This window comes from Staurois parvus, unplaced genomic scaffold (assembly GCF_062004578.1).
Source record: "Staurois parvus isolate SC_StPar_1 unplaced genomic scaffold, SC_StPar_1.0 ptg000619l, whole genome shotgun sequence".
Taxonomy (NCBI): Eukaryota; Metazoa; Chordata; class Amphibia; order Anura; family Ranidae; genus Staurois; species Staurois parvus.
This window is the reverse complement of record NW_028318415.1, coordinates 2,725,956-2,738,776: the sequence shown is the minus strand read 5'-3', so window position 1 is coordinate 2,738,776 and position 12,821 is coordinate 2,725,956. Positions and strand designations below refer to the sequence as shown.

The 12,821-nt window shown below is 39.6% G+C and overlaps 1 protein-coding gene across 1 annotated transcript in view; it reads right to left on the bottom strand.

Annotated features, from left to right (window-relative positions):
- Nucleotides 1-12,821, bottom strand: part of KIF26B (kinesin family member 26B) — a 520,923-nt gene that overhangs the window by 175,443 nt on the left and 332,659 nt on the right. Inside the window, exon 5 of the mRNA XM_089693284.1 lies at nt 1,495-1,678. Within this exon, the coding sequence (XP_089549410.1) occupies nt 1,495-1,678 (184 nt within the window). The remainder of the gene's footprint in view (nt 1-1,494; nt 1,679-12,821) is intronic.

The following is a 12,821-nucleotide window of genomic DNA, read 5'->3' as shown; positions in this document are numbered from 1 at the left end:
TCCGTCACCTAAGGACAAAAATTGGGGTCTTAGGGAATGGGCATCCAATGGGTGTTCAATCACCTGAAGGTAGCCTGCATGTAGGTCCTGTGTCCTGTACTGTACAACTTAAGTCCAGTACACATGATGAGAATATCGGACGAATGATCATCATTTGTTTTTTTTGCATGCTAGTTTCATATCGAAAGTGAAGAGGTTACTAAAGTTATGAAAATTCATGTACGACACAATAAAAATTCGATGCAATGTAATTTATTTGTATTGTAATTTTGTATGAAAACTTTGATGATTAAACGAAAATTGCACAATCTGATATCGGACGAGAAAACTTTTCGTGCTTGCCCCTTCAAATAATTTCAGACAAAAGCTGTTTACTAGAGATCAGATTATTGTATCATCACTTCAAAAAGCTGTATTTTTCACATGATTTTCTGATCATGTGTAGTAGGCTTAATATCATTTTGGTTACCCATTACTTTCTCTCCTGGTGATCATGGTAACAAACATTTTAAACTTTCAACATATCAACAGCCTTTCTTATTTTCTGAATCACATAGATGGACAGTTTGTCAGATTTTTCAATAGAAGCATATGATCAAATTTAAAACACCCAACATGGCAACATGTCAACCTCCAAACCAAACACTTGTACACACTGGGGGTTGATTTACTAAATCTGGAGAGTGCAAAATCTGCTGCAGCTCTGCAAAGAAACCAATCAGATTCCAGGTTTTATTGTCAAAGCTTAATTGAACAAGCTGAACTTAGAAACTAATTGGCTACCATCCAGATTTTGCACTCTCCAGTTTTAGTAGATCAACCCCTGGGTGACAACAGAAGTGATAGCACAATGGAGCTGATTAAGGAAGGAAGAGAAGCTGAAACTCCCTCTGTACATGACTGGGTGTTCAAAATGAACACAGGTTCACTAGTAGGACTTTCAATTCCTTTAGTAAATCAACCTCAGCAACTGAATACTCACAGAAATGTTGTCATTGTTCAACTACATCTTCCTTTCTAGCTGCTCAGTTTGCTTTTTTGGATTTAATACCAAAAAGTCAGGATAGAAATATGTCTCCTTAAATCATCCATACATTAAAAATACATCCTAAACTTATAACGCAATACCTACTTGTACAAATAACTTTCCAACATTTGACCCACTTTTTAAAAACAGCCCATAGGCAGAGATTCTATTCTTATACTGCATTGTTCTTAATTCTACCCAACTTTTCCAGTAACAGAAAACTCAATATAACTCTATTCATTTTATAACATATGGTTTTTTCAGTATTTCTTAACACCCTCCTATTTCCCATTTTCATAATGCATTCTTCTACCTTTATAAAGCAATAAAAGAAGTTAGAACTTCAAATGAAATGGTAAGTAACTACATGGGGTGCAATGTAGTATTATAATGTACCTGAACACAGTATTTTCCAATTTCACAATTTAAACTACAACTTAAAAATGTAAAAGTCGGTTTCTTCTTACCTTCCCTAATCCAGGAGTGTCTTTTACTTTGTTGACTGCCCTTAACAGACATGGCGGTGCAGGTGGAGGACAAGTCTGTAGAATGCCACAGAAGTTGGTTGAAAAAAGTGGAGGTTCAGACACTAATGAAGGAGTTGTCCTCTGCTTCTTCTTTTTGGAGGACAGATTTAATTTCTGAGCCGCCCTGTAAGATTCCATATTAGAAGTTACAAATGAAACGTGAACAGCAACCCTTAAAATATTTATATTTGTAGCCAAAGTACCAACATGAACTGCAAATTTGGAGTCATGTGGTTGACAAACACATGCTTGATAATAAGGCTTTTATCTGAAATACCATTTAGCAAACCGACCCATTATCTTCTCAATGTGTAATGTCATTGGTTATGTTATTTACTTCCCTCTAAGTCACAGGTGTCAAACTGGTGGCCCTCCAGCTGTTGCCAAACTACAAGTCCCATGAGGAACTGCAAGATTGACAGTTACAAGCATGGCTCCCAAAGTCAGAGGCATGATGGGACATGCAGTTTCGCAACAGCTGGAGGGCTGCAAGTTTGACACCCCTGGTCCAAGTACAAAATGCAAGTTTTGTACAGCAAGAAACTGTAGTCACATATCTTTTGGTTAAGAAGGATGTAATAATTCAAACTTTTCAACTAGTAAGAGAAGACATTAAATGGAATTTTAATGGAAAGGCATTTTAGTAGCTAAATCTGTTGAGCCAGTCAGGTTATGCTGCAATTCGCAGTTTTTATAATCTAACACTGGAAGCATGCTTGAAGGATAAGCTTAGTAGTGTCTTGCTTTTCCTTAATTGTCCAATCACAGGCTTGAATAGCCCCTTGACCATTTGTATTGTACTGTCTAACTACAATAAAGAAAAGTGAGCTCAGGGACCTGTCTATGCAGTGTGACAGGGTGTCTGACTCACAAGTCTGGCTGAATTCAAAATTGTATGGTAAGTTACACAGTTCACACACACACATTTCAGCTGAGAAGCTAGCAGTTTGTTTAGCTGTTAACGTCACCTCACCTAAATTACACATACAGTATTTTCTGGCATATAAGACTACTTTTTATACTTAAAAATATACCCCAAAAATTGGGGGTCGTCTTATACGCGGGGTATAAAATGTGAACCTTGAGTTTGTTTGGGTCAAGCTGGCTGGATGTGCGGTAATACTGTACATACAGTATACCGTGCTGAGCCAAGCTGGCTCAAAACAAATGTCCCTATGACAGATTAATCTGTCAGCCCGCTGGATGTGCGGTATATACAGTATACTGCGCTGAGCCAAGCGGTTTCAAAACGTACCGGTACGTCCCTACAGTAATCAGACCGCTGAATGCATGTATGTATGGTAGCTGCGGCCACATACAGTATACACTGGGCCAATCACGGCGAGTGATGTATTCTACTAATGAATACAAAGCCTGTTCGGATTGGCTGAGTCAGAGAGGTGGGCTGATGATGTCACAACCTCAGCCAATCCGAGCAGGCTTTGTATTCATTAGTAGAATCCATCGCTCGCCGTGATTGGCCCAGCGTATACTGTATGTAGCTCAGCTACTGTACATACACACATCCAGCGCTCTGATTACTGTAGGGACGTACCGGTACATTTTGAAACCGCTTGGCTCAGTATACTGTATATACCGTACATCCAGCGGGCTGACAGATTAATCTGTCAAAGGGACATTTGTTTTGAGCCAGCTTGGCTCAGCGCGGTATACTGTATGTACATTACTGCACATCCAGCGAGCTGTATGTATACTGTATGTAGCCGAAGCTACCGTGTTACCGCAAATCCAGCGGGCTATATATATACTGTATACTGTATGTAGCCGAAGCTACCGTATTACCGCACATCCAGCAGTAACATCTGATTTGGAATTTGATCCATATGATGACTGTCTTACAAATGTATCACAAGATTTCATTCACGAACTTATGATGTCAGAGGATGAACATGAGGATTTTGAAGGATTTTAAGTACCGGTAAGTCATAACCATTTCAATTAAACAATCTGATGTTTTTAAATGGTGTTGCCTCGGAAGGGGGGTAGTCTTATACGGCAAGTATAGCCCAAACCTATGTTTTAACTAGAAAATTAGGGTGTCATCTTATACACCCAGTCGCCTTATATGCCGGAAAATACGGTATATTAAATAAATAGGTTAATCTAAAAAAAAAATGTGGAAAAAATAACAGTGATTTCTTTTTCTTTTGGGCTGTACTAAATTAACTTTACCACACTGATGCAGCATTTAACCTCCGTATGTTAACCCTGGATATTTTAGTTACAGTGGTATTCCATATTAGATACAGTAACAGTACACCTTTACCTTACAATTTAAAGATATCATTTTCATTATACATATACATTATACATAATATGTTTTATTACGTATTATTTTACATTATGTATTATTATGTATATATTATTATACGTATTATGCAGTTTTCATTACATACAGCACAATTTAATGATCAAAAGTGAACTGCTATAAAGCATTTATTATTCTCCTGTCAACTTTACAAGTCATTTGGAGTGGTATTCCAGTATCCCAGTCATTTTCACATATTTTATATTGATTTAAATGATGGATAATTAAATATAATTCTGCACTGTACACTGGGGAATGTTGATCAATTCATGCACTTTTATGCAATGCATACTAAACTAAAGTGCCATAAATTAAATAAAAATAGTACAACATGTTACATAAATACTTTCCATTATAAAAGCAAGGTACTTCAATATAAAAAACATACATCCCAACAAAATTTTTTTCTACTAAAGAGCTTTTCGATACATTGTAGTTGATTATCCTATGCTCAGACAATAATGTGCTACACTGCGATGTTATTTCAATTCAACTCCATATAAAAGCAAAGAAAATAAATAAGCTGGATATTTTAATGCAGAACGCATAAGCATTTTGTGATTTCTTGACAGGATTAACCTTTGTTACAGCATATAAAATATATCTACAAATCAACCTGTGCAGCTCATAGCAAGTATTTCACCATTGTATGCATGCCAGCTACCTGTTTCATCCATTTAAAGATCCTGTGAAAGAAATATCACCCATTTAACCTTTGCACATTGAAGCCTGCTGTTCAGCTTAAAAACAATAGAGGCATAGTATTCATACTTATTTAATAAAGCAGTACAAGCGCCAGGATAATGTAGCAACCTATAGAACCAATTAGAAATATCTTTTTAACAGGTGAATTGTTATTGATTTTGTAGATGCAACATGAACAAAGGATTTACAACAGACCAATCAAAGGTCTAACAAACAGACCAGAGTTACAAAGTGACAGTATCTATACATTTTCTTTTTCAGAGAAGATATTTTCCTGCAAGCTAATCACCCTCCTGTTACCAGGCTGACATTAGTAGTGACAGCGGCATCACTACTACTGTCAGCTCAGAGATGGGAGCGGTGAGGAGAGGAGGAGAGAGCACGGGCTGTGTTCTTTCTCCCTCTCCTCCTTCCAGTGCGGCGATCCTGTATTCAGAAGCCAGAAGCGGTGTACACAGACACACAGGAGCACTGCACTGGCAGAAGGGAGGAGGGGAAGAGGGAGCACAGCCCATAGCCAAATCCAGAAGTGCCTAGGAGAGATCCAGGAGTGGAGGAGAAAGCAGGGAGGAGGTGGGGCTGTGCTCTCTCTCCCTCCAGCTCATCCTTCCTGTCAGTGCAGTGCTCCTGTAGCCTGTAAACACAGCTGCTGGCTTGCCGCTGTTTCTTTTGTTATCTTGGAGTCCCTGGCCAACTCCTCCCCACACTAGCAGCAGAAATTGCAGTTGGGGGGTTGATAAGCAAACTCTGAAAATCCTGATCTGTCAGTGCAACCATATATAGAAACCAGCAGCACTGTCCCCACTGCTGTCCAAATCTGACAGCAGCCTCTGAGGGTATGAATGGCTTTGAATACCTTCACACCCATTGATTATGTATGGATGTTTGAAGGTAAGCAGAGCAATTCATATGAATGTAGAAAGCTGAGGTGAGGACAATGGTGATTCATCACTGTACTCATTTCAGAGTTTTATTGGCCGCAGCACAATGCGAGGCAGTAGACTGCCACACAAAGCACTGTGAAAAGTAGTGCATGCAGTACTTTCTCAGCATACACCACCAGAACATGGTGATGTGAACCAGCCAAATAGGAGACAAGGCATTTTACCATGTCTTGTGGTGGGACTGCATAAAAATAGCCGCCCAATGCAGTCCTACCGCACCTGCTTTTAATATACCCTCACAAATTGTTGAAAATTTAAGCAAGTGCCCAGGTCAATTCAAAACCTGACTGACAGATCAGGAGCTGCACAGTGATTTTGACAAGCAAGTGACTGTTGGGTGTAGGATCCCCTAAGTGTGCACATCATGAATGTGTGGGGGGTGCGTAGTTTGGCATCTTTGCCTTGGGCACTAGATGACCTTATCCCAGCACTGCTTATAGTTTCCATATTTATTAAAGAGATTAGTAGTGAGGATTTTCTATCAGCTTTTAAATCACATTATAAATGATCCTCAAACGATCACCATGATTTTATGTATAGAGACTTACCTGATCTACTGAATCTCACTATTTTACTGCTCAATAAAACAGTACTTCCATGTATGCAGAAGCAAATTAAAACAATAATTTTGAGCAAGTACTGTTGAGCCAATAAACTCACAAATCAGTTAAATTGGCTAAACTCATAACATATCTCTTAACAGTGAACTAAGCCAATAGGACGTTTTCTGTAACAATGAAAGTGCCATTCATTCAATGGCTTGCTCTGCTGAAACTGATGTCAGGAACATACGCCAACATTTATAGATACACAGGTAACTCAATCACCCTAATCTAATCGCCACAGCATCATGAAATGTGTCAAGATAGATGTTGATTGTCCAAAAACATGGAGGAGGGAGCATGAAAGTTTTTGACACGGATATATCCATGTAGCCATGCTGTTATTGCTCCTGGTGCTCATTTGAACTGAGGAAACGTCGGAAAAGTGTTTTCAAAATTTAAAGAACAAGTTCAATTAAATGTGACTAACTACTAGTCATCTTGAAACCTGGATAAATGAAAACCTACATGGTCAATGAAGTAAGCTCTTGTTCTGTACTTGTATCTAGTCTGGGCAAGGAGGTCTATGCTAACAGATACTGAGATGGAGTAATACAGTCATGGCCGAAATTGTTGGCACCCTTGATATTTCTCCAGGAAATCATGTATTTCTCACGAAACGTATTGCATTAACACATGTTTTGCTATACACATGTTTATTCCCTTTGTGTGTATTGGGACAAAACAAAAAAAGGGAGGAAAGAAAGCAAATTCGACATAATGTCACACAAACCTCCAAAAATGGGCTGGACAAAAGTATTGGCACCCTTTCACAACTGCGGATAAATAAGAATGTTACAAGCATGTGATGCTCCTGTAAACTCACCTGGGGCAAGTAACAGGTGTGGGCAATATAGAAATCACACCTGAAAGCAGATAAAAAGGAGAGACGTTCACTTAACCTTTGCATTGTGTGTCTGTCTGTGCCACACTAAGCATGGACAACAGAAAGAGGAGACGAGAACTGTCTGAGGACCTGAGAACCAAAATTGTGGCAAAATATCAACAATCTCAAGGTTACAAGTCCATCTCCAGAGAACTAGATTTGCCTTTGTCCACAGTGCGCAACATTATCAAGAAGTTTGCAACCCATGGCACTGTAGCTAATCTCCCTGGTCGTGGACGGATGAGGAAAATTGATGAAAGATTGCAACGCAGAATAGTCCGGATGGTGGATAAGCAGCCCCAAACATGTTCCAAAGACATTCAAGCTGTCCTGCAGGCTCAGGGAGCATCAGTGTCAGCGCGAACTATCCGTCGACATTTAAATGAAATGAAACGCTATGGCAGGAGACCCAGGAGGACCCCACTGCTGACACAGAGACATAAAAAAGCAAGACTACAGTTTGCCAAAATGTACTTGAGTAAGCCAAAAGCCTTCTGGGAAAACGTCTTGTGGACAGATGAGACCAAGATAGAGCTTTTCGGTAAAGCACATCATTCTACTGTTTACCGAAAACGGAATGAGGCCTACAAAGAACAAAACACAGTACCTACGGTAAAATATGGTGGAGGTTCAATGATGTTTTGGGGTTGTTTTGCTGCCTCTGGCACTGGGTGCCTTGACTGTGTGCAAGGCATCATGAAATCTGAGGATTACCAAAGGATTTTGGGTCACACTGTAGGGCCCAGTGTCAGAAAGCTGGGTTTGCGTCCAAGATCCTGGGTCTTCCAGCAGGACAATGACCCCAAACATACGTCAAAAAGCACTCAGAAATGGATGGCAAAGAAGCGCTGGAGAGTTCTGAAGTGGCCAGCAATGAGCCCAGATCTAAATCCCATTGAACACCTGTGGAGAGATCTTAAAATTGCTGTTGGGAAAAGGTGTCCTTCCAATAAGAGAGACCTGGAGCTGTTTGCAAAGGAAGAGTGGTCCAAAATTCCGGGTGAGAGGTGTCAGAAGCTTATTGATGGTTATAGGAAGCGACTGATTTCAGTTATGTTTTCCAAAGGGTGTGCAACCAAATATTAAGTTAAGGGTGCCAATACTTTTGTCCAGCCCATTTTTGGGGTTTTGTGTGACATTATGTCATATTTGCTTTTCTGCCTCTGTTTTATATTTGTTCCAATACATACAAAGGGAATAAACATGTGTATAGCAAAACATGTGTTAATGCAATACCTTTTTTGTGTGAAATACTTGATTTTCAGGAAAAATATCAAGGGTGCCAACAATTTCGGCCATGACTGTAGGTGGCAGAAACTACTGATCTATGCTTTTGCTCAGATGCCATTCTGCAGTGCATTTGGTCTTAAACCATATTAGTAGGTTTCTTTGGGGGCGGTGTCAGGTTGGATAATCAAAATGCTTCAGAAAAAAATAAGGTTACTATTATACCCAAGGGGCTTAATGATTACAACTGTAACCTTGCAACACTGGCTTCCTAAACATGACTGCAAGCTCTTCTGGGGCTGAGATATATCTTGGAGCTATTAAATAATAAAACTTTATTGGCAGGCCTATAATGACTCGGATAATTGTTGAGCCCCAGTTATGCAGTAAACTTGTCATGGCTTCTTGGACTATTTGCTTCTTCGAGTGCTTTCAGAGTATTTTTTCTTTTCTTTCTCACTTCTGCAGCTGGTCCATATATAAAAAAAGGGGGGAAATGTCAGTGCGTCATATGGCGCGAATGTAAAGCGGCCGGTCCGGTATTTCTGTCGCCACCATGTCAGGATATCGGGCTGGCCGCTCAGCTCTTCTCTCCTGCACGACCTTACCTATTCCTCGCTTCAGCGCTGCAGTCTTCCCGCGGCGGCTTCTGTGACAGCCGGGTGCCCATTGCGCATGCGTGAGAAGCTCCGCGCTTTGTGAATGGTCCACTGTCTTCTGGGACACATGACAGGTCCCAGAAGGCTCCAGGCCATTCACAAAGCGCAGTGCTTCTCTCGCATGTGCAGTGGGCACCCGGCTGTCACAGAAGCCGCCGCGGGAAGAAGAAGGAAGGAGAACTCTGTGGAAGTGGAAGCGGGTACCTGTCAAATTCAGGTACCCGTTCCCCCTCCCTCCCCAAAGATACGTAGTCTCTGGTAATCTCCTTTACTGTCTGCAGTCTCTGGTTATCCCCTGCGCTGTTTGCATTCTCTGGTCATCTGTACTATGTCCACAGTCTCTGGTCATCTCCTGTACTGTGTCTGCAGTCTCTGGTCATCCCCTGTATTGTCCGCAGTCTCTGGTCATCTGTACTATGTCCGCAGTCTCTGGTCATCTCCTGTACTGTGTCCGCAGTCTCTGGTCATCTCCTGTATTGTCCGCAGTCTCTGGTCATCCCCTGTACTGTGTCCACAGTCTCTGGTCATCTCCTGTACTGTGTCCGCAGTCTCTGGTCATCCCCTGTACTATGCCTGCAGTCCATTGGTTCAGTTTATTTTTTCTTGTTTTTCTCCTCTAAAACCTAGGTGCGTCTTATGGTCAGGTGTGTCTTATGGAGCGAAAAATACGGTATATATATATATATATATCACCCTTTAGGACATAGTAGATTCTCTCTTTTGCCATTGTTTCCCCCCATCCCCCGGTTGTCCACCACCAATTTTACATGTGAACGAGCCCTAGGAGTGTCGCTGCCAGATGCAACTAAGGGCTCATTCACAAGTACAGCAAACACTGCTGCTCCTCTGCAAACTGATCCAAGTGTGTGTGACAGATAGTGAAGACGATATGTTGCCACCTCACCATCTGATTTAACCACTTGCCCTCCTGAGGATTTACCCCTTTCCTGACCAGGCCATTTTTTGTGCTAAGGCGCTGCATTACTTTAACTGACAATTGCGCGGTCAAGCAACGCTGCACCAAAATGAAATTTACGTCCTTTTTTCCCACAAATTGAGCTTTCCTTTGGTGGTATTTAATCGCATGTGCAGTTTTTATTTTTTGCGCTATAAAAATAAAGACCAACAATTTTGAGAAAAAAACTATATTTCTGACTTTTTGCTGTAAAACATGTCCAGTAAAAAATTTTTAAAAATCAAATTTCGGCAAAAATTTAGACCAAAATGTATTCTGCAACATGTCTTTGCTAAAAAAAATCCCAATACGTATAAAATAATTGGTTTACATGAAGGTTATAGCGTTTACAAATGGCAGTATATATACTGGGATTTTTTCTTTTCTTTTTACTAGTAATGGCGGCGATCAGCGTCTTATAGCGGGGCTGCGGCGGGCATTCTGACACTGGAGTTCCTGACATCCCCAGTCACACCAATACAGTGATCAGTAATATAGTAAATGGTGCAGCGCTAACTAATACAAATAACTAAACATAAAATATATAATAAAATATAATAAAGTGCTATAAATGTGATAACACAAATAAACGTGAACAACACTGGTGTAAGGGTCACCTTGATGACCTAAAATGGTGATAAACGCACAAAATATCCAATAAATAAACTTGTATTAAGTGTCCTTATTCATACTCAAAAAAACTAATAAACCAAACACTTATAGGTCCATAAATCACAAATATTAAGTGTTCTCAAAACCATGCAATATTGCGGATTGCCGGGTGTATCATGAGACATCGCCGGTCTGCGGGAGGGAGCGGTGCAGGGACAGGTATTGTGAGTAATACACCCCACAGAGCACCTGACTAAGGGCAGAGGAGGAAGTATTGGAGGAGGAACAGGAGATCGTTGATAATCCTTAGCTTTCTGGAGAGTGACCAGCCGGTGATGTAAAGGATCCAGAGTGATCCTGAATGCTTGTTTGGCCCTTTGGGGTCAAGTATAGGAGGTGAGGAGGCACTGCAGTTGGAGTGGATTTAAAGTGTGCTGGCACTTGCACGAAGCTATCACTTATCACATATTGCATGGTTTTGAGAACACTTAATTTTTGTGATTTATGGACTTATAAGTGTTTGGTTTATTCGTTTTTTTGAGTACGAATAAGGACACTTAACACAAGTTTATTTGTTGGATATTTTGTGTGTTTATCACCATTTAAGGTCATCAAGGTGACCCTTACACCAGTGTTGTTCACTTTTATTTGTGTTATCACATTTATAGCACTATATTATATTATATATTTTATGTTTAGTTATTGTATTAGTTAGCGCTGCACCATTTACTATATTACTTTTTATTTGGTTGATTGGTTATCACTATAGGGTGTTGGCCGCTATGAAGTAGGGTTTATTTCCATATCAGCGCAGGAGGATTTTTTTAGTTTTTTAATACAGTGATCAGTGCTAATAAAAAGCACTGACACTGAACTAATGGCACTGGGAAGGAAGGGGTTAACATGTGGGGCAATCAAAGGGTTAACTGTGTGCTGTGTGCCGTTTTACATAGTGTGGTGTGTGTGTGCTTCACTGTAAGCACACTATTTTGTATGTCTGTGCTATGCACGCCATGCAAAGCAGTGTGCAGGAGCTGACAGGGGAGAGAACTATATTGTTTACAAACAGTTCTCCTCCCGTAGGAGATGCTCGGCAATCACTGGGCGCCGGCGATTGACAGCAGAGGCCATGAATGGCGGCGCGGGTAGGGTGCACGAGCCTGCCCTGTACCCGAAACTGAAAAATCATGTATATATACATGATTTTGCGCACCCGTGCCGCCCTGTAGCAGTACTTCTGCAATAGGATGGACAGGAAGCGGTTGAACCCATGATTGCCATGTAATGCATACGATTGTGACACAGTATTACAGCAATAAGAGGTTTAAATCAGGTGTCGACACTGTGCCCGGTGATCTTTGACTTATCCCGTGTTGTTTGGGTAGATCACCACCTCTGTAAGGTTGCCTACCCCTGCATTAGACCAAATCACTGCCAACTGTCAAAGTAAACTGTTACAGAAGCATACAAACAACAAATTGCAATATTCTTACAGGATTTTAATGATACCCATATGGAAGAAAAATATATTTGAAATATATTTTAAAAATATTCTTCCCAAATATATTGCCATATATTTGAAATGCTACAATTTTGGCCATATTCAATATATTTCAAATATATTTCTATAAATATATATATATTGCATGTTATATGCTCCCCCCACAGGATGTGCTGAGTCTGATGGCCAGCATCATATAACCTACTTCCTTTGAACCCAAACTGTACTGGACAATGAAAGCAAAAGCAGCAAAGTGATAAGCTCATTTATCTGTTACTTTGCCCTCTCCTCCTATCTGCACGCTCCTGGTCAGCACATGATCTGGTTCCTTGTGCTGCCCCTTGCTCTCAATATATATTTCAACAAATGGATATATATACTGCATGTTGAAACCCGTTTTTATTACAAAATATATGAAAATTTTTTAAAAATACATTTCAAATATATTCTATGTCTTTAAAAATACAAATCTACATTTTTGGATATGTTAAAATGACTTTTTATATGTTAAAAAAAATCTGAAGAATAAATTTGAAAAAAATCTATTTTTAAAAATCTATTTATTTTAAATATATTCTTCAGATTTTTTTTAACACATAAAAAAGTCATTTTAACATATATTTTTACATATATCTGTAAATGCATTCCAAAAATGTATATTTGTATTTTTAAAGACATACAGTATATTTGAAATGTATTGTTAAAAATATTTTTCATATATTTTGTAATAAAATGCATTTCAACATGCAGTATATATATATATATTTATTGAAATATATTTTGAAATATATTGAATATGGCCAAAATTGTAGCATTTCAAATATATGAAAATATATTTGTGAAGAAT